We start from the raw sequence: 17,799 nt of genomic DNA on the forward strand, positions 1-17,799 counted from the left end.
AGAGATTTATAGTAGCCGTAGAGTACGACTCCGGGCTTTGTTAAAGAGAATAAACGAGAGAACGCCAGGTCTCATGTAAGTATTAGATGTACGTATGGAAACTTATTTTTCCATGATTTATCCATACTAGCCATCCATTCCTCTCCTAATTTTAGGGGAGCTGAGTATATTCTAAAACCGATACGAGACAACGAGTTTGAGCAAGATCATAGCATTAGTTTTACAGTGAAGAGAGTTCTACTTCTTGAGTCGCTGGCCTGTAGGCAGCAAAAGTTCCATCCACCGAGAACGATCCCGGACTAAAGGCCGTGACGCCCATATACTTGAAAAGCTTTTGCTCCGTGCGGTCGCCTAGAACAATCTGGAAAGATTGGGAGCATAGATCAAGGACGAACAGGAAAGGATCCTCCAACACACTTACAGTGTGAGGCGTTGGATAGAGCCGCATGGCGTGATCATACTCCCAGACAATGGGCTGCGAAGTTAGTGGTAGAGGACACAGGTGACTTTGATGTGTGATTGTCGCTACAAGCTGCAAGAAATGGAGTTTATGGAGCAGGAAAAACGATGGCAAAGGGGACTTACGTGCTCAAATGGCTCTGTTGTCTCCTCGTCTGACGGTGTAACAATGCATAGCCTTCTCATGCGGTACAGCAAGTTCTCCCTGAAGAGAACTATCTCCTGCGAGAAGAAGCGAATCCTGCGTGATACTCGTTATCCTAAAGTCAGCATTACACAAAGAGTTACCTGCATGGATTACTTGCAAAGGTCACATTGGGGACGTGCTTGGCCAGCTCCTTTGTGAAATAGCTCGGCAAGGCAGGCCTCGGAAGAACGCTACTCGGGCCTAGACAATTGAGTTAGCAAACCAGGAAGTCATACAAAACAAAACGATACCTGGATCTTCAGGACCCGGGATTAGGACAAACTTGCTGGTCGAGCTGATCCGAGTATGTGACGCGATTAGTGTGCCGAGCTTATCAAAGTGCGAACTATACTGCCAAACAATGTAGCACATGAAGAGCAAAGCTTATGTTTAAAACTTGAAAGTACCGAAGCTCCCCAAAGCTATGGAAAGAGAGATTGCAAGGGCGTGACAAAAAATTTCCCATGAGTATAAAGACTGATGGCACAACGTCAACGTTTTCAAATCCATCCAGCACGACCTCAAGATTTCGCATAGTCTGGATACCAACAAACAGAAGAGTATGTGAGAAATTTGGGCAGGAAAATACGTTACCTGTTCATCGTCCAGCCACACGTCAGAGATAACAACAAACATGTCGTTAACAGCTTTGCGTTCCAGCACTTCTAGTCTGCTCTACAAACAGCCATTAAGGACACAAAGAAGGAATCAAGCAAAAAAAGGATACGATCTCATCGTAAGAAAGCGCTCCTGCGCCGAAGAAGTCGAGCCCAGCCGTAACACTTAACGAGATGTTTCTTCCTTCCAATGGAGGGAAGCCACACGTAGAGATCTGTCGAAAGTTGCGCTTCAGGAAGTGAGTCTTTTAAAACAAGGAACGAACCTGAAAAATGCCGTTTGCTTGCAGCAATCCTTCCGCAACAATTATGCAGTTCTCCGTTAGAAATCCTGACGTGATCTTGTGCGAAATTGCAAGTTAAAAAAAAACAAAAGCTCTGCTTATCGTACAAACAAAACTTTCCAAAGGATATAGCTTGCGAAAGATCAATCGGTATTGTAGCAGACAAGTCTTCCAAATAATAGCGGCCGTCTTCCAGTTGGGAGACGATCCCCATAACCCATCTTCTGCCAATGCATCCTAGCAGCGATTGCAACGACGACAACTGCATTGAGCGTTTTAAGAAAAGACGTAGAAGAAAAGAAAGAAAGAAAAATAAGCAAACCTCACAAGTCCCCGATCGGCTTCCATCCATGTCAAATGCAGGCTTTGCAAAGTGTCTATCTCTGATAAGACGTTGATGTAGCAATTGGAGCCTATCTTTGTAAAGAGCAGATTTGGATCGAGCATCACCGTGAACGGAAGGTGTTTTGTTATACCTGTAGAAGCGTACAAAAGGAGTTTCGAAAAAGAAAAGAAAAAAGAACCCAGTGACAGCGAGAAAACTAAGAAATCCAAGCGAGAGATCGTTACCTGTAGAACATTTTTCGTATTGGATCGTAGCAAAATCTTGGAAGCTTGAAGGCATCGACAACAAGAAGAGCATTCTGCTCGCTGCTAGTCACGCCTGTGGCCGCTGAAATGAGTTCCAGCGCTGCTTCCTTGGACAGCACATTGCTCTTCACTGAAATCATCTATGAGACAGGCCGCTAGCAAAAAGAAGAACAACTCACGGGAGATTTTGTCGACCTCGGCCAGAAGATGCTGGAGCGCCTCCTCGTCCGGCAAGTATTGCTCATCTAGGAAGCCAAGAACAGCCTTGAGCGCATCCACCGAGAGGGTTAGTCCCCGGAGCTTGAACTTCAGCTGCGCCTTGCGCATTCGCTGCTGCTGCTCCATCGCCAAAATCTCTTTAGAACCCTAACCCCAACCAATTGGCGGGAAAACGTAGCCCTAAAATTCAAATGATGCCATTTAAGGTTTAATTATGATCCCATTAAGATAAGTGAGAGCACTTGGCTCAAATCGTATCCTTGAAACTGCCATCCAAACAACTCTGTTGGAAGATCAAGAAAAAAGGCTGGTGCTACTTACACTGAGTGCTGTGAGCGCTACCACCACTCCAGAATTCCAGGTCGCGTGGATTAGAATTGGCGTGAGCATGTTGTGTGTCTTAGAGTACGCAAAACCGATGACAATGCCTGTGTGGGAAGTGTCAGCAATGGCAATCCACTTGATTTCTTACCCAACGCAAAGAGCTGTGGAAATTCTCCCGGAGTTAGATGAGCGAGAGCAAACGCAGCGGCGCTCAAAACCACGGCAACTGGAACTGGCAACCTGAGAATCCAGTAGTGTAAGATCGTGTAAAAGCACAGTTTTTCACCTCTTAGTTAGAGATGTCAGGAGAAAGCCGCGGAAAACAGTCTCTTCTAGCAGTGGAGCCAAAGCACCGGTCACAACAATCAATGACGCTGTGCTACAAAAATGACCAGCGAATCAATCACAACACATCCAACTGAGAAACCTCGTTGCTAACCTTAATGGCGAGACACCAATGAGCGGAAGCAACTGTGATAGCGCATCGTTGTCCTGACAAAGATAAAAACCGAAATCAATTGTGCATTGGGATATAGCAACCAAGAACCAACCTCCCGTGGTGGCAGTTCACCATTAACAGATGAAACGATGATACTGGTTAGAACCACAGCTCCACCAGCGCAAAGTATGCCAATTCCAGACCAAAGCAGCCATCCTCGCTGCAAATCAAATGGTTTTCTAAAATCTAAAGTCGTGTTAAGCGTAACTACGAAGGAGAGAAACGATAAAAGCATACCATACACGAACATGTCGGAAGGCAAAGGCTGGTACTTGGTTGTAACGAGATTGATGGTGCCAAGTCCTGTAATTGTCTGCAAACTTCACAGGCCAAGTTTCATGAAAGATTGATCGCAACTTTTCTAACTCCTTACACTTGGCTGAAAAGTATGAACGCAGCTTGTTCGTCCATGTCGAGGATTTCTCTTCTATCGATCCCCAGATTATGACCGAGCACTGCCGTAGCCAAGCCTGTCACAAAAAAGCTGCGCTTGTAGTGTCATCGATCAACAAAAGCAATCAGGAACAAGCTTTGATTTCTACCGACCTGACCAGCCAACCCAGCAATCCCAGCGTTGTCACTCCATACCCCCACGGAACGTCCCACCCATCAAGCCGGAGAATTTTCAACGCTAGGCTCTACACAAACCAAAGATTGTAGACTACGAGAAGAGAAACGACAAGAATTCGTGTAGCTTACCTCATTGTCCCCATCAGGAGCATTTCCTTTGCGATTTCCAGTCGCTCCAATTCTTTCCCGATCGGGACGACGAGACACTGCTTCTCTCGCCCAAGGCGCTGGAGCGGCAGCCGCATTAGCGTAGCTGACGCGAAAGGAATGAAATGCCGGTCCCCTGGAGAGCTGGAATTTGAGGTGAGACGAAGGAGACGCCGTGAGCGCCATTGCCAACGCCATAGCCATCGCGCCAAGAGCCCTAATCGCTTTTTTAAATTATAAACGTTCTTTGAGATTTACACACACAAAGTACAGTTTTTACTATTTACCATGCTAGTGGTGGTGAAATGAAGCCTCGTACGAAATTGGCGGCGGCTTGGGAAGATCCAATGGTGGCTCTTTGTACGAGAACGGCGGCGGCTTTGGAAGATCGAACGGTGGTTCTTTGTAGGAGATTGGCGGCGGCTTGGGAAGATCCAATGGTGGCTCTTTGTACGAGAATGGTGGCGGCTTTGGAAGATCGAACGGTGGCTCTTTGTATGAGAATGGCGGAGGCTTTGGAAGAGTAAACTCTGGCTCATTGTACGAGAGTGGCGGTGGCTTTGGAAGATCAAACGGTGGCTCCTTGTACGAGAATGGCGGAGGCTTGGGCAGCTCATACGGAGGTTCTTTGAACTCGAACGGTGGCGGCTTTGGAAACTCGAGTGGAGGATGGTGGAAGTACTCGTTCTTCATTTCGGTGGCTGCTCCGACCAGTGTGGACCTCGCGGCAACAGTGGCAGCAGCTCCGAGGAGGATTGTCAACACCGAAATCCAGAGAAGAATCGCAGAACCACCACCGACACCATTCGCAGAAGTTCCCATTCCTTGTTTTTCTAGATCTTCTCGGGACCTACACAAAAGCACCAAAAGCACTGTGGATCAGCGCCGGGAAGGAAGCGAAGCGATTGACGAGAAAGGAAAGAGCTTTTGAGCCTTACCCGGACGAGTTCCGAGAAGTTTATGCGAGTGGCTGCCACAGATCCTCCGGGCTAGCCATATAAGCGGACAGTTTTTGGTTGCGAGTTTTCCATCATGTCGCTGGAGCAAGGCGACACAAAGTTTCAAGCTGGAAGTCCTTTGGGAAGATGCCCTCTGCAACCACGAGGGACGATTCACATGGAAAGTTAGCTAGCTCGCAGCGCAGAGCGTACTTACCTCCAGAGCACGGAAAGAGAGACCTGAATAGCGAAAAAGCCTGCAATGTCCAACATACTCGAGTCACCATCACGTACTTAAAACGCATTGATCGAAGCAACAGCGAACGAAAAGAAAGAAAGAAAGAAAGAAGAAAAAATCTCACCTTTTTTTTTTCTTTGCTTGATCAGAGCTCTCATCCGGCTGGCTTGAGAAAAGTCGGGGTCAAAAGCCAGTCCTTGCTGATATCACGAGTGCCCACTCGTCCCTAAACAAGCATCGCTATTTAACAGTCAAAAGTGACCGCCACCATTTCGTGTCTGCACCAAACCCACGTATATAAAAAAGTTAGCTGGGAAGCTCACGAACATTTGTGGATCCAGCATACCTCGGAGTGATGGTGGCTCCTCGATCTCCTCCTCCTCCTCCTCCTCCTCCTTGCTTTCACTGTTCCTTCTCTTTTCCTTCCTTTTCGATCGCAGTGTTCTTGTTCCTGGCAGTGTTGCTTCTCTCGATTTGCAGAAGCACTTCGGCAGATGATCAGCAGCAGCAGCAGCAGCAGGAGTTGCTCGTTCCCGGGTTTTACCACTCGACTTGTCCCCAGCTGCAAGACATTGTCCAAGCCGGCGTCGAGAAGGCTGTGGAGAACGAGACGAGAATGGCGGCCTCCCTGTTAAGGCTCCACTTCCACGACTGCTTTGTTAACGTGAGTTTCATGCGTAGAAGTCTTCTCTTCTTCGTGAGCGAGCTTCGTTTCTGCAGGGTTGTGATGGCTCGGTGCTGCTCGACGACACTCCCACTTTCACTGGCGAGAAGAATGCTGTCCCCAACAAAAACTCCATCCGAGGCTTCGAAGTGATCGACCAGATCAAAGCTCGTCTGGAGAGTGAGTGCCCCGGACTAGTCTCCTGCGCTGATATCATCGCTATAGCTGCCAGAGACTCGGTAGTGCTGGTAAGTAGTCACCTAATCTACTTTCTCAAAAGCACCACCTAAGTACCTGTTTCCACTCTTTAATCTTTCTTCCTTTTCTCGATCGTGTAGGCTGGAGGTCCTTCGTGGGAAGTTCTTCTCGGACGGAGAGATAGCTTGACAGCAAGCCAGGCAGCAGCGAATGCGTCGATCCCTTCTCCAGCTTTGGACGTTCCGGCATTGACGAAATCCTTCCAAAACGTTGGCCTGACACTGCAAGACATGATCACACTCTCAGGTAAGTTCTCCACAACAAGAACAAAGAAACAAAACTTAGAAGAGAAGCTTACCTTGATCACACTCCAGGCTCGCATACCATCGGCCAGGCTCACTGCTTCACGTTTACTCAGCGTCTCTACAACCAGAGTGGAAACTTTCAAGCCGATCCATCCATGGACTCGCAGTTCCTGCTGGCTCTGAAGCAGCTCTGTCCGCAAGGAAATCCAAATCCCAACACTCTGGCCAGCCTCGACTTGAGCGATCCCACCGTCTTCAACAATCACTACTTCGACAATCTCATGCGCGGAGAGGGCCTCCTCAACTCGGACCAAGTCCTCTTCACCACCACCGGGATCACGCAAGAGTTCGTGGAGCTCTTTAGCAAGGACCAACACGCCTTCTTCGCGAACTTCGCCATCTCCATGGTGAAGATGGGCAACATCAAGCCTCTCACTGGCAGCGAAGGAGAGATCCGTAGAGACTGCCGAGTCGTGAATCCCAATCACGACATCTCTCCTTCTTCCCCTGTTCCTGTTCCTCCAGAGACCGCGCTGCTACCGCCGCCACCACCGCCGCAAGAAACCGGTGATCTCGCCGCTCCACCCCCGCCGCAATTCCCCGAAGATCCTTCGTTCCAATTCCCTCCTTTTCCACCGTTCCCGTTCTAAGCTAGCCAAGAACACTGTGTCGATAGTCAAATTCTTTCTTCTTGTGTGGAGTTGTGAAAGATTTTCCTCAATGCAAGCGATTGATCGATGGAATCCAAGCGATCCACGCATGCGATGCTGCAATGCAAGTGATCAATGGATTGCAAACCTGGATTGGCAGCGACAACGATTGTGATATATTCCCGAGAAATATTCTTGCAAGAATGAGGGTTCTTTCATGGTTCTTGGAAGAACATCGAATGCCGGCGTGATCGATCGCATTGCCAGCTCCTTGAAGCGATCGAAGAGCCTGTCTGAGGTGAGGCAGATCCATCCGCGAGTGGAGCAGCAACGCAGCACCTATCTCTCCAATCGTTTGCTGGAAGCCTATGGGCGACACGATGCGGTGGAATGCGCGCAGGCACTCTTCGATTCCATGCCCGATCCAAACAATTTCTCCTGGACGTTCCTCCTCTCGGCATACGCGCGGAATGGATATTTCGATCGATCCAAGCGCGTCTTCGATGCGATGGCGCTCAATCGCTGCCACGACGTGGTTTCCTGGACGATCTTGCTCAAAGGCTTCTCAGAGAGTGGCAGGATCGAGGAGATGGAGGAGATTTTCGCCAGGATGCCCGCGAGGAGCGTCATTTCCTTCCACACAGTGTTCGTCGCCCACAAGAACGCCAAGAACTGGGACGAGGCATCCAGAGCGTTTCTCCAGATGCCGGAGCACGATCTCATCTCGTGGACTGGCATGATCCAAAGCTACGCTGGCAGCGGGAGAATTGATCGCGCGGAGGAGATGTTTGGAAAGATCCCAGCGCGCAACACGATGTGCTGCAACTCGATGATCTTGGCATTTGCCGACGCTGGGCATTTGGATCCAGCGAAAGCGCTGTTCGATTCGATGCCCGAGAAGAACGAGGTTTCCTGGAATGCGATGCTGGCGATCGAGAATCTTGAAATAGATGAGTTGCATCTCTACTTTGAGAGAATGCCACAGCGTAGCATCGCTTCTTGGCGAGCGATTGTGGCAGAAAATGCCGCAAAGGGGGATCTTTTCAGGGCCAAGAACACGTTCGATCAAATGCCGGAGCATAGCGCCTCCTCTTGGAGCGCCATGATCGTCGCCTTTGCTCGCATAGGTCCAATCCACGCCGAGACGATGCTCCACAAGAGCCCTAGCTGGGATCCATCGATGTGGGGATCGTTAATCCAAGCCTATGCCGAGATGGGGCATTTGGAGATAGCGGCAAGAACCTTAGAATCGATGCCAGAGAAGAGCGCTGGACTATCGACAATTCTTGTCCGGGCATGCCAGGAGCGCGATCAAGCCGATTTGGCGAAGGCGCTGTTCGATCAAGCGCGCGATCGAGACGCGATTCTGTGGAACACGATCTTGTTCGTGCTTGCCCGGAACGGGGAAATCCCGGCGGCCAAGAGTGTCTTTGCGAAGATGGCTCGGCACAGCGCAGTGTCGTGCACGGAGATGATCGCGGCTCTCGGTAGCGATGGCGATGTCGGGAGCGCTAGGGAGATTTTCGATTCCATGGCCGAGAAAGAAGATATTGTCGCGAGAACCGCGATGATCCATGCATACGCCCGGAACGGGGATCTAGAACAGGCCAGATCGCTCTTCGATGTGGTGGAGCTCCACAGCCGCGATGCGATCCTGTGGAACACGATGATCGCGGCGTACTCCCAGAGCGGCGATCTGGATGAGGCGAGGGAGATCTTGGAGAGAATGCCGCACAGAGATGTCATGGCCTGGACCGCGTTGATGGCGCAAGAGAACGGCGGCCAAGCGATGGCGGTGGTCGCGATCATGCAGCTCGAGGGCGTGGCGCCGAATGGAATCTCCTTCGTGGCGGTTCTTGGCGCCTGTGGCCACGACGGATTCGTGGCAAGCGCTGGAGAGTACTTCCGATCGATGAGGCGAGACTATGGCCTCGATCCGGCGAAAGAACACTACGGCTCGATGCTGCTGGGGCTCGGCCGGGCGGGAATGCTGGATGCCGCCGAGGAGCTCATGGAATCCATGCCATTCGAGCCAGATGCCGCGATGTGGGGGGAGATTCTCAGCGCTTGCCAGATCCACGGCGACGTCGATCGCGCCTGGAATGCCGCGCTGCGGCTTGGCGAGATGGATCCACGCGACTCCGCGACCTATGTCTCGCTGGGAAATATCTTGCTCGATCGCGAGGATTCAAATGTAGTAGGGTTCCTCCCAGCGCTGGGCTAGGGTATTGGATGGATTCCTCATTCGTGCGCGGCGACGATGCGCTGGACAGCGAGCAGCAGCAGCATCAAGGCCGGGATCCAGCTCCAGGCGACGATCAAGATCAAGATCAAGACGAGGAGAATGAAGACGACGAGGAGGAGCTCCAGAAGAAGGCCGCGCAGCAGGGATGTGATGCCGTGGTCGTGAGCGAAGAGGATTCAGGTATTCTAGACAGTAGCTTCTCCGGCAAGGATCACAGAGGCGTCGATCCGCTCACCAGGTTCGTTCTTCCGCTGCTGGACAATGACGAGCTGGATCGTCAGCACAAGCAGCACCACCACCACCATCAAGACGATCCTGGAAGCTGTGAGAAGCTGCGCGATCAGGCGCTTGGATTCCACAAGCAAGGATCTGGATTTCCATACGTTGCTGCTCCAGCAAATCCAGCTCTTGGTAGTGCTGCTACTGCTGGAAGTGGAGGAAGGGATTGCATGGAGGGTGAACGAGTCTATCGGAAGGGGATATGGATGCTGCCAGAGCTCTTGGCTCTCCAGACCGCGAGGAAAGCTGGGATGGGAAAGTTTGGATATAGAACCAGGAACAACAAGTCGGAGAAAGAGCGATGGCAAGACATCGAGGACGTTTTGTGGCTGCAAGGCGTGCAAAGAAGTGCCGATCAGTGCCGCTCGCGCTGGGAATATATTTCCAGGGAATTCAGGAGGATCGTGGAGTATGAAACGTCGGCTCCGATGGGACAGTCGTATTGGAGTCTCTCGCAGGCTGATCGGAAGGACAAGGATCTCCCTATCAACTTTTATGGGGACTTATTCCACGCAATGAACCAGTGGATGGGAGCTGGAAAAGGAGCACCTATGGAGGGAGCAGCCAAGGCAATGGAAACTGGAAGTGCTACTAGCAATGGTGAAGATCTTTTTTCTTTCTTATTTTTTGGTTTTCGTTCTTGTTTCTACTTCTACTCGACTGATTGCGTGCTGTGAATGCAGGTAATGGCTCTCGAAATTCATGCTTGCAGCTGGATAACCCCGGCAGCAAACCAGCGGGAAAGAAGAGAAAAGCTGCATATAAGCAGAACAATAGGTACTTAAGTTTGATCTTCTATCTGTCCTGTTTGTGACTCTCGTATCCAGGTCCTTGTGGCCGAGAGAAATCCAGCTTCAACCAGAGGCAGGAACTCTCCTGCTATGCAACTGCAGTATCGTTCATGTCGGTGCGTCTACAAATATTACCAACGGCGATCACGTTCTCATAAGGAACAAGAGAATTGCTTATGTTGGACCTTCTCTTGCTTACTACGCTTCGCAAGTAAGAACAAGGACTTCGGTGATTATTATACATTTTTCTCTGATCACACAAGTCTTTTTTGCAGGTTTTGGATTTGGGAGGTCGGTTCCTGATACCAGGTCTTTGTGACGCTCACGTCCATGTCACGGCTATAAGCGCGAACTTGCATGATATGTCAAGTATTCCGGCTTCTCTTATCACTGCGAGGGCGACCAAGGTGTTGCAAAACATGCTGATGCGGGGTTTTACGACTGTGAGAGACGTTGGCGGCTGCGACTGGGGACTTGCAAAGGTATGTCTCCAACTTATTCTAGCCATGCATCTCAGAGAAGCTGCATTTGGTTGTCAGGTTCATTCTATGGCCTGTTCATGTTTTTGAAAGAAGATGCTATTGCTCCAGATCTACACGTCTTGATACCAATCATCTTCAAACAGGCAGTGGAAGAAGGAACAATTCTTGGCCCGAGGATCCTTTTTGGTGGCCATGCGCTCTCACAAACAGGAGGTCACGGAGATATGCGACTGGCGGGAGAAGACGACATTTGCTCGTGCTCGGGCTCCTTAGCCCTTGGTCGGGTATGCGATGGCGTCGCTGAAGCTCGTAAAGCTGCTCGAGATGAACTTCGAAAAGGCGCTTATCATATCAAAATCATGGCGTCTGGCGGTGTCTCTTCACCAACTGATCATCTTACTAGTTTGCAGGTAATGCTTCTCTAGTTGGTTTTGCGCACCAAATGACTTTGTTTCACAGTTTTCAGCTGAAGAAATCTCTGCCATTGTAGAAGAGGCTACGCATTGCGGCAAGTACGTATGCGCGCACGCCTACACCGCTGCAGCTGTAAAGAGAGCGCTAGAGCTTGGGGTCCGTAGCATAGAGCATGGAAACGTGAGTCCTTTTATCTTGGTTTTGCAGCGACTTAAAATCTAACTGGTTTTATGCAGCTCGCTGACACGGAATGCTTAGATTTGATGAAGGTGAAAGGTGCATTTCTAGTACCAACTCTTGTGACATACCATCAAATTCGTCGCCAGGGTGAAGCTTCCGGTATGGCCCCGGAGCTTGTTGCAAAGGTGATAGAAGGATAACTTTTCGTTCTTTCTACTTACTGGGCCTGCAGGTAGGGGACTTGCTAGAGAGAGGACTAGACGTGGTGGCACTAGCAGACCAACGAGGTGTGAATATTTGTTTTGGGACGGACTTGCTTGGTTCGATGCACGACCATCAACTCGAGGAGTTTTCTCTACGATCACGCGTGCAGTCTCCTATAGCGATTCTTAAGTCTGCGACAAGTACTTGTGCGCAGCTCTTCAACATGGATGGCCAGATTGGCTGCGTGGCAGAGGGAGCTTACGCAGATTTGCTGGTGCTAGACAAGAATCCAATAGCAGATATCGGTGTTCTAGCCGATCCCAACAATCTGGTTATGATCCTCAAGCAGGGAGAAACTGTGAAGCTGCCGAAGGGACTGGCGACCAAGATGGTAGATGGCAGACCGTGGACTCAAATTACAAGCTGAGAGCTCGACCAAGTAAGCAAGTGTTTATGATGTTCTTACAGTGTGAATCTGTAGAGGATGACCTTTGAGGGAATTTACTACTCTGAGAAGGTGTTATGTATCATTCATCTAAAGTTGACGGTACGATTCTGCGTTTTTCTTTGCGATCCTTCTAGTACAACGAATATTGACGTTTTGTTGCTATTTGAGAATTATCGCCTTTTGCGCTTGTGGTTCAAGATGCTTCTGCCGCTGTATAAATATTAGCTGCGAGTCTTCATACAACATCATCCTATTGCATCGCAAGTTGTAAGTTGCTCCATGCATTGCTCTTATGCTTTGCTCTCGGTAACAATTTTCTCGGTTTGCAGATCACAAGGAGGGATGACGTCCAACACCAAACCAGTGAGGCTCCCCCACTACTTCACGCTGAAGAATGCCGAAGGGAACTACCTGACACTGAGTGCTGTTTTGAACTACCTCCCTTTCAACTTCTTCTCCTCCAAGGAGAGAACCCGTCTTTCAACATATGAAGCCCTCTACAACTCCAAAGACAACTCTGATTCGACGGTGATGATCCGTGCTCCAAATGGCCGCTATTGGAGGAGATTTTACGACAATTCCTCGCCAGGAACAATTCCGTCAGCCCATGAAGAGCCCAAGGATCCAAGCGACAAAACTTATCATTTCCAGATCGTCGAAGCTCCCGATGCCAAGAACAAGATCGTTATCAAGTCCACAATCGACGGTCTCGACGTTTTCCCAGCGGCCGAAGTGCAGAACGCCGAAAGCCTTGCTCTCAATTTCCCGACTTTCTTAATGCTCAAGGCCAACAACGGCAAGTTTCTATCCGCCTCTTCGGGAGATAAGTCGTTGCGGTGCAACATGGACAGCCGCGAGCTCGAGGGAGCTTTCCAGGCCACGCCACTTGTGGACGGGAACTTTATCTTCCAGAGCGTTACCAGCAAGCTCTTCTGGCGCCGGGACACTGACAACGATGACTGGATCATCGCAGACACAAAGAAAGAAGCCGCTCTCGAGGATCGTTTCTGCCACTTCAACGCATCCAGAGTGAGTAAGAACATGATCACCATCCGCTGCGTCGGATACGACTCGGGCCTCTTTGTCCTTCGTAGCGACAACGAAAACAAGCTCAAGGCCGTCTCCTCGAGCGTCGACAACGCCGCGACACACTTCACCGTCTATGATGGAACCAGCAACAAGCACATCTTCAACGTGAAGTACCTTCTCGGGCTTGCGGAGGTGACCGATATCCGTCCTCTGGTCGTCGGCCAAGGCTCGGTGGTGAACAACGGTGGCCAGAACGCCGACCTCCAGGTTCAAGTCAGCTTCACCGAGTCCGTATCAACGAGCAACCGCTGGATGACGTCCCAGACGGTGGGACTGGAAACCAGCCTGACCGTGAGCGCTGGAATCCCCGAGATCGCCTCCGTAGAAGCCACCGTCACAGTCGGGGTGGAGAAAACCACCGAGACCGAGCTCGGAAAGGAGATGACCAACCTGCTTACATTCCAGTCTGGCTATCTCATCAAAGACGTGCCTCCCGGAGGAGAGGTGAGAAAGTTTTCAAGCCTTGGGGTCATTCAATTTGATTCTTTTACCTTTTCTTTCTTGCTCCAGGCCAAGGTGGCAGTGGAGTGTACCAGGGGAAAATGCAGAGTTCCCTTCACGTACTCCACCAAAGCTACTCGACTCGACGGCATTGACACGAAAGTGGAGGACGAGATCGGTGGTGTTTACGAAGGTGTGTCCATTTTCAACGTCAGGGGCGTGATCAGTGGCTCGGCTCCTTCCAAACCAGCCGCTACTTCCAAACCAGCTACTGGTAGTGGTGGTCTTGTGGGTTCTGTTGTTAGCGGAACGGGAACTGTGGTTAGTGGAGTTACCAAGGGCACTGAGAAAGTCGTGGGTGGTGTTGTTGGTTCCCTGTTTGGCTGATGAGAGTTTCATCGACTAAAAAATTATGGTGAGTTTTATGTAAAGCTAAGCTCCATTGGCAGGAAAGGTGGAGTGCCTTTTGTGATGAAGGATATTTGTCCGAGGAGTTGTTGAGGATCCACAGACGGTACGAATCGAAAATGGCGTCTCGTCACTCATTTTGTCTGTCGCTTATTTTGTTTTGCAGGCAATAGGAGTTTGATGCTGTTCTTTCCAGCGAAAAATCGTACCTTTCGCTGGAAGGAACAAACAGAGACCTGGGAGCAAGAAGAACTCGGCAATATCCAGAGGACAAGACGAAGATAAGCTCGCATTTCCAGCTTCGTTACGCTGTTTCGTATCAAGCTGATTTTAAGTTCGCTGGAGTCAGTGGACTGTTTGTTTTCTTGATCCCAGGTTGGCGATTCGAGAGTGTCGTGGTTGCCTAGGCGAGGCTCAACTCAAACGATGATACAGGAGAAGACTACAAAGAACCGGAGAGTTAAGCTTACAAGATCTTTTCTAGCAACTCTAAAGCCTCCACTCTCGCGAAACACGAGCGAAGGGAAGACCGCGGCAACGGAGCCCAAGACACGCGGTCACACGCCCACGCCGATCCAAATCTTCCGCCGGCTGCTCATCGAGGACGAGGAATCAGGAGCGCTGGATCGACAATGGGACTTTGGGGAATGGAGCGGAGCTCGGTCGCTGCCGCTGGCACTGTGACTTCGTAAGAATCTGGAGCTGCAGCTGGAGCTTAGGAGCTGGGACTGGAGCTCGGGATGTTTGAGCTGTTGTTACCTGGATCACCGCGCTGTGGATCATCCTCTTGTCCCTTGCTCGAGTGTTGTTTCTCTCGAATCTCGATCCAGAGAAAGACTTTCGGTGTTTGATCCATCAAATCGGTTGGAACATGGTACACAGGGCGCTCCCTGGCGCCCTCACATCCAGCACGTATGGATTCTTGCGGGTGGATTCGCACAAGAAATCTTCGTCCGAGGAAGCAGCGGCTGTGGCGGACGATCCGGTTGAACGAGGATGAAAAAGAATATACTCTTTAAGAATTTACTAAGGGGAATTTGAGAATGGAAATACTGTGATCATTTTGATAGTATGATATCAATATCATTCATTTAAAGCTGACTGTAAGGAACTGCTTTTTTTCTTTTCAGTCCGTCCTTAGAATCGCGCAGGATCAATGTGATGGTTTGTTGTTATCTGAGAATTATTTGCCTTGCTTGTGGCGATCCGTAGCTCCACCTTCTCAATAAGATATGGAGTGTACCACTGGGTTCCTTTCACGTCCTCCACCAAAGCTACTCGACTCGACGGCATTGACACGAAAGTGGAGGACGAGATCGGTGGTGTTTTCGAAGGTGTTGTTGGTTCCCTGTTTGGCTGATGAGAGTTTCATCCACAATAAAGCATGGTGAGTTTCAATTGAAAGCTAACCAGTATGGAGGATTTTCGTCCGGGCAGTTGTTGACGCGTCAGACGCTACTGCGATTTGACAGTACGTCTCTCGTAAAAGTCTCCGCATCCTACGTAAGTGCGAAACAAAAGTTGAAGTAACGCGACGCGATTTTGGCTGGAAAGAACAAACGAAGGCCTGGAGCAACAAGAAGTCGACATTGACAAGAAAATAAGCTTGCATTTGTCACGCTGTTTCATATCTAAGTTGGTTTATCCCTGGAATGAGTGGACTGTTTGTTTGTTTCTCCCCAGGTTGGCGATTCCAGAGTTTCGCGACTGCCTAGGCGAGGCTCGATTCGATTCAACCCACTACGAAGAACCGGAGAGTCAAGCTTACATTGTCAGGGCCAAAAGATCTTCCTAGAGCTCTTCCCGGAATGGGATCCGCTTGCTTCCATGCTCCACTTTCTTGACGTTACATCTCCTCCTGCGGTACACGAGCGAGACAAAGACCGCGGCAAAGGAGCCCAAGAACACGCCCACGCCGATCCCAATCTTCCGCCGGCTGCTCATCGAGGGCGAGGAACGATCCGCGCCGAGAGCGCTGGGATCGACAACGGGAGCCTTGGAAGCGGAGCTTGGCGGCGATGGCGGAGAGCTCGCCGCCGCTGGCACTGTGACTTCATAAGAATCTGGCGCTGGAGCTGGAGCTGGAGCTTGACCTCCAGGAGAAGGAGATGGAGCTCTGGATGCTTGAGCTGTAGTTACCTGGAGTGAAAAGAATGCGATCAGCATTACCGCGCTGTGGATCATCCTCTTGCTCGCGCCGTTGTTTCAGAGAAAGATTCCGGGGCTAGATCAAATCGGTTGGATCATCACGTACGGAGGTCTACACACACGAGGCGCCCGCGTAATTGTGGCGCTGACTGACGGCCGCCAGTGCAGGGCAGTGTTATGATTTTTCAAATGGAGAGGAATATACTTTAGGGATTTATATCTTTAGAAAAGATTCGAACCCGAGAAGAATCTAGGGCTATTGACTAATGTATTGATTTTAGGGAAAATAGAATATCCTTAAAGGGTTTAGGGGTTTAGGGCAAAGTAACTAGGGAAGAGAATGGGGAAGAAGAAGCAGCATCACCGCAAGCGCTTGGAGGAGGAGCTCCCTTCTTCCGCATTCGACTGCCACAGCGCATTGGAGGGAGATGCCGATGGCGCCGATGACGGCAATGGCGCGGCGGCCGTGCAGGGGGACGAGGAATGCGACGAGGGGCTCAAGCACGATTTGTACCAGCGCGCTGTTCAAGTAAAGCGTTGGCTCTTTTTCTTGCTTTTGGTTTGAGAAGATTGGACAAACTTGCAGGCTCCGCGGGGAGAGATCAGCTACTTGCAGAAATTCTTTCTCACTTACGTTGGAGGTCGAATTCCACTCCATATGCGCGAGGATTTCTGCGGCACAGCTTTGATCTGGTTTGAGTTTTTTCTTGGGCTTCTCCAGTAACTTTTCATGAGCAGCGCAGAATGGGTGCGAGGCGACGCGCGAAGAACAGCTGTCGGCGTGGATCTGGATGACGATGCTCTCTCTTGGGGGCTCAAGAACAACGTGCTGGGAGGTCGGGGTGACACAGCAAATCGTGTTGATTTGTTCCACCAGAATGTGCTTCATCCGCTAGCAAAGTCGGGTAAGTTTGTGCTCGAGAACAGATCTCCAGCTTCTGTAGAGACAAGGAATGGTGGAGAAGGAGATGAAGATCCAGAAGAAACAAGAGTGGAACAACGCTCGGATGTCATCTGTGCATTGAACTTTAGCTGCTGCTGCCTCCAGGAACGTAAGGATCTGGTGTCTTACTTCCGGCAAGCACTGAGCTCCATTAGCAACAAAGGTGGAGTGTTTGTGATGGATCTGTATGGAGGATTGTCGTCCGAGCAGTCGCTAAGGATCCGCAGACGCTACAGCGACTTCACGGTACGAGACTTATTTTTTCTTTAAAGAAACGCAGCGATTCCATTACTTTGTTTGCTTTGTGCCAGTACACTTGGGAGCAAGAAGAGTTCGACATTATCAAGAGGACAACGAGGATAAGCTTGCACTTCCAGCTGGCCAAGTCGCGTAGAGTTCTTCGTCACGCCTTTTCGTACCACTGGCGATTGTAAGTTCGGTCTTAAGTTCGCGATTCAATCAGTGTTTTCTTTTTGTTATATGTGTTCCCAGGTGGACGATTCCAGAGGTTCGTGACTGCCTAGACGAGGCTGGATTCGATTCAACTCACTTGTGGCTGTGCGAGAGGCCCGAGCTGCTCGAGAGAAAGAATGGCCTTGACAACACAAACGATGATAAAGGAGACTACGAAGAACTCGAGAGCTTCAACCAGTGTGACGCCTGGAACGCTTACATTGTCGGGGTCAAGAACCGAAGATCACAAACTCTATGATACTACGAGCTCTTCCCATGACCATATAACTTCATCACTGTTTCAAACGATTACAAGCTTGGCTTAAAACGTCGCGTGGGATGATCGGATGAATTCCACGACAGCAATCACCGCGTTCTCGGCCG

The 17,799-nt window shown here is 50.2% G+C and overlaps 8 protein-coding genes across 10 annotated transcripts; 5 read left to right on the plus strand and 3 right to left on the minus strand.

Annotated features, from left to right (window-relative positions):
- Positions 1-127: 127 nt before the first annotated feature.
- LOC9647377 (DNA polymerase epsilon subunit B) lies at positions 128-2,500 on the minus strand. The gene is made up of 13 exons (XM_024685083.1): positions 2,318-2,500; positions 2,118-2,268; positions 1,870-2,023; positions 1,678-1,809; positions 1,530-1,607; positions 1,374-1,478; positions 1,241-1,321; positions 1,054-1,184; positions 898-992; positions 748-847; positions 586-700; positions 422-532; positions 128-361 (listed from the first exon to the last, which is right to left on the minus strand). Exons 1-13 carry the CDS (start codon positions 2,481-2,483, stop codon positions 221-223), a joined length of 1,560 nt encoding a protein of 519 aa, XP_024540851.1. The 5' UTR covers positions 2,484-2,500; the 3' UTR covers positions 128-220.
- A 32-nt stretch (positions 2,501-2,532) lies between these two features.
- Positions 2,533-4,114, minus strand: LOC9647378. 2 transcript variants are annotated; one of them, XM_024685084.1, is made up of 10 exons: positions 3,880-4,114; positions 3,727-3,818; positions 3,554-3,664; positions 3,418-3,500; positions 3,233-3,366; positions 3,121-3,173; positions 2,968-3,060; positions 2,830-2,921; positions 2,679-2,785; positions 2,533-2,640 (listed from the first exon to the last, which is right to left on the minus strand). In XM_024685084.1, the coding sequence occupies exons 1-10, from the start codon at positions 4,099-4,101 to the stop codon at positions 2,605-2,607; spliced, it is 1,023 nt and encodes a 340-aa protein (XP_024540852.1). In that variant the 5' UTR covers positions 4,102-4,114; the 3' UTR covers positions 2,533-2,604. The 2 variants fall into 2 exon arrangements, with proteins under 2 accessions (XP_024540852.1, XP_002980171.2); XM_002980125.2 differs by having other exon boundaries at positions 2,535-2,623.
- On the minus strand, positions 4,110-4,989 carry LOC112349891 (extensin-1-like). Its single transcript, XM_024685085.1, has 2 exons — positions 4,836-4,989; positions 4,110-4,747 (listed from the first exon to the last, which is right to left on the minus strand). Exon 2 carries the CDS (start codon positions 4,717-4,719, stop codon positions 4,189-4,191), a length of 531 nt encoding a protein of 176 aa, XP_024540853.1. The 5' UTR covers positions 4,720-4,747; positions 4,836-4,989; the 3' UTR covers positions 4,110-4,188.
- Positions 4,990-5,412: 423 nt separating this feature from the next.
- Positions 5,413-7,056, plus strand: LOC112349859 (peroxidase P7-like). Its single transcript, XM_024685016.1, has 4 exons — positions 5,413-5,737; positions 5,794-5,985; positions 6,076-6,241; positions 6,310-7,056. The coding sequence occupies exons 1-4, from the start codon at positions 5,429-5,431 to the stop codon at positions 6,888-6,890; spliced, it is 1,248 nt and encodes a 415-aa protein (XP_024540784.1). The 5' UTR covers positions 5,413-5,428; the 3' UTR covers positions 6,891-7,056.
- Positions 7,057-7,107: 51 nt separating this feature from the next.
- Positions 7,108-9,114, plus strand: LOC9647379 (pentatricopeptide repeat-containing protein At4g02750). Its single transcript, XM_024685063.1, has one exon. The coding sequence runs from the start codon at positions 7,108-7,110 to the stop codon at positions 9,112-9,114; it is 2,007 nt and encodes a 668-aa protein (XP_024540831.1).
- LOC9647038 lies at positions 9,036-12,047 on the plus strand. Of its 2 annotated transcripts, none has more exons than XM_024685014.1 (8): positions 9,036-10,014; positions 10,098-10,191; positions 10,242-10,416; positions 10,469-10,687; positions 10,831-11,097; positions 11,147-11,281; positions 11,338-11,466; positions 11,514-12,047. In XM_024685014.1, the coding sequence occupies exons 1-8, from the start codon at positions 9,123-9,125 to the stop codon at positions 11,910-11,912; spliced, it is 2,310 nt and encodes a 769-aa protein (XP_024540782.1). In that variant the 5' UTR covers positions 9,036-9,122; the 3' UTR covers positions 11,913-12,047. The 2 variants fall into 2 exon arrangements, with proteins under 2 accessions (XP_024540782.1, XP_002980044.2); XM_002979998.2 differs by having other exon boundaries at positions 10,481-10,687.
- A 60-nt stretch (positions 12,048-12,107) lies between these two features.
- On the plus strand, positions 12,108-14,976 carry LOC112349858. The gene is made up of 4 exons (XM_024685015.1): positions 12,108-12,200; positions 12,263-13,466; positions 13,533-13,977; positions 14,038-14,976. Exons 2-3 carry the CDS (start codon positions 12,276-12,278, stop codon positions 13,848-13,850), a joined length of 1,509 nt encoding a protein of 502 aa, XP_024540783.1. The 5' UTR covers positions 12,108-12,200; positions 12,263-12,275; the 3' UTR covers positions 13,851-13,977; positions 14,038-14,976.
- Positions 14,977-16,342: 1,366 nt separating this feature from the next.
- LOC9647039 lies at positions 16,343-17,727 on the plus strand. The gene is made up of 5 exons (XM_002979999.2): positions 16,343-16,548; positions 16,606-16,712; positions 16,758-17,208; positions 17,274-17,392; positions 17,455-17,727. Exons 1-5 carry the CDS (start codon positions 16,360-16,362, stop codon positions 17,672-17,674), a joined length of 1,086 nt encoding a protein of 361 aa, XP_002980045.2. The 5' UTR covers positions 16,343-16,359; the 3' UTR covers positions 17,675-17,727.
- The last annotated feature ends 72 nt before the right edge of the window (positions 17,728-17,799 follow it).

The sequence above is a fragment of the Selaginella moellendorffii genome, unplaced genomic scaffold (genome assembly GCF_000143415.4).
Source record: "Selaginella moellendorffii unplaced genomic scaffold, v1.0 SELMOscaffold_43, whole genome shotgun sequence".
Lineage (NCBI taxonomy): Eukaryota > Viridiplantae > Streptophyta > Lycopodiopsida > Selaginellales > Selaginellaceae > Selaginella > Selaginella moellendorffii.

What these genes read in the sequence shown, in the direction of transcription:
- LOC9647377 (XM_024685083.1), bottom strand. Translation starts at nt 2,483, where the DNA reads ATGGAGCAGCAGCAGCGAATGCGCAAGGCGCAGCTGAAGTTCAAGCTC. An exon ending in ATACGAAAAATGTTCTACAG is followed by an intron (nt 2,024 to 2,117) that starts GTAACGATCTCT and finishes ACGCTTCTACAG; the next exon opens with GTATAACAAAACACCTTCCG. An exon ending in CGCTTTCTTACGATGAGATC is followed by an intron (nt 1,322 to 1,373) that starts GTATCCTTTTTT and finishes GGCTGTTTGTAG; the next exon opens with AGCAGACTAGAAGTGCTGGA.
- LOC9647378 (XM_002980125.2), bottom strand. Translation starts at nt 4,101, where the DNA reads ATGGCTATGGCGTTGGCAATGGCGCTCACGGCGTCTCCTTCGTCTCAC. An exon ending in TTGCTGGGTTGGCTGGTCAG is followed by an intron (nt 3,665 to 3,726) that starts GTCGGTAGAAAT and finishes CTACAAGCGCAG; the next exon opens with CTTTTTTGTGACAGGCTTGG. An exon ending in TAGCGCTCACAGCACTCAGT is followed by an intron (nt 2,624 to 2,678) that starts GTAAGTAGCACC and finishes TTTGGATGGCAG; the next exon opens with TTTCAAGGATACGATTTGAG.
- LOC112349891 (XM_024685085.1), bottom strand. Translation starts at nt 4,719, where the DNA reads ATGGGAACTTCTGCGAATGGTGTCGGTGGTGGTTCTGCGATTCTTCTC.
- LOC112349859 (XM_024685016.1), top strand. Translation starts at nt 5,429, where the DNA reads ATGGTGGCTCCTCGATCTCCTCCTCCTCCTCCTCCTCCTCCTTGCTTT. An exon ending in TCCACGACTGCTTTGTTAAC is followed by an intron (nt 5,738 to 5,793) that starts GTGAGTTTCATG and finishes TCGTTTCTGCAG; the next exon opens with GGTTGTGATGGCTCGGTGCT. An exon ending in CCAGAGACTCGGTAGTGCTG is followed by an intron (nt 5,986 to 6,075) that starts GTAAGTAGTCAC and finishes TCGATCGTGTAG; the next exon opens with GCTGGAGGTCCTTCGTGGGA.
- LOC9647379 (XM_024685063.1), top strand. Translation starts at nt 7,108, where the DNA reads ATGGTTCTTGGAAGAACATCGAATGCCGGCGTGATCGATCGCATTGCC.
- LOC9647038 (XM_024685014.1), top strand. Translation starts at nt 9,123, where the DNA reads ATGGATTCCTCATTCGTGCGCGGCGACGATGCGCTGGACAGCGAGCAG. An exon ending in GCGACTGGGGACTTGCAAAG is followed by an intron (nt 10,688 to 10,830) that starts GTATGTCTCCAA and finishes ATCTTCAAACAG; the next exon opens with GCAGTGGAAGAAGGAACAAT. An exon ending in CCCCGGAGCTTGTTGCAAAG is followed by an intron (nt 11,467 to 11,513) that starts GTGATAGAAGGA and finishes CTGGGCCTGCAG; the next exon opens with GTAGGGGACTTGCTAGAGAG.
- LOC112349858 (XM_024685015.1), top strand. Translation starts at nt 12,276, where the DNA reads ATGACGTCCAACACCAAACCAGTGAGGCTCCCCCACTACTTCACGCTG. An exon ending in ACGTGCCTCCCGGAGGAGAG is followed by an intron (nt 13,467 to 13,532) that starts GTGAGAAAGTTT and finishes TTCTTGCTCCAG; the next exon opens with GCCAAGGTGGCAGTGGAGTG.
- LOC9647039 (XM_002979999.2), top strand. Translation starts at nt 16,360, where the DNA reads ATGGGGAAGAAGAAGCAGCATCACCGCAAGCGCTTGGAGGAGGAGCTC. An exon ending in TGTACCAGCGCGCTGTTCAA is followed by an intron (nt 16,549 to 16,605) that starts GTAAAGCGTTGG and finishes ACAAACTTGCAG; the next exon opens with GCTCCGCGGGGAGAGATCAG. An exon ending in GACGCTACAGCGACTTCACG is followed by an intron (nt 17,209 to 17,273) that starts GTACGAGACTTA and finishes GCTTTGTGCCAG; the next exon opens with TACACTTGGGAGCAAGAAGA.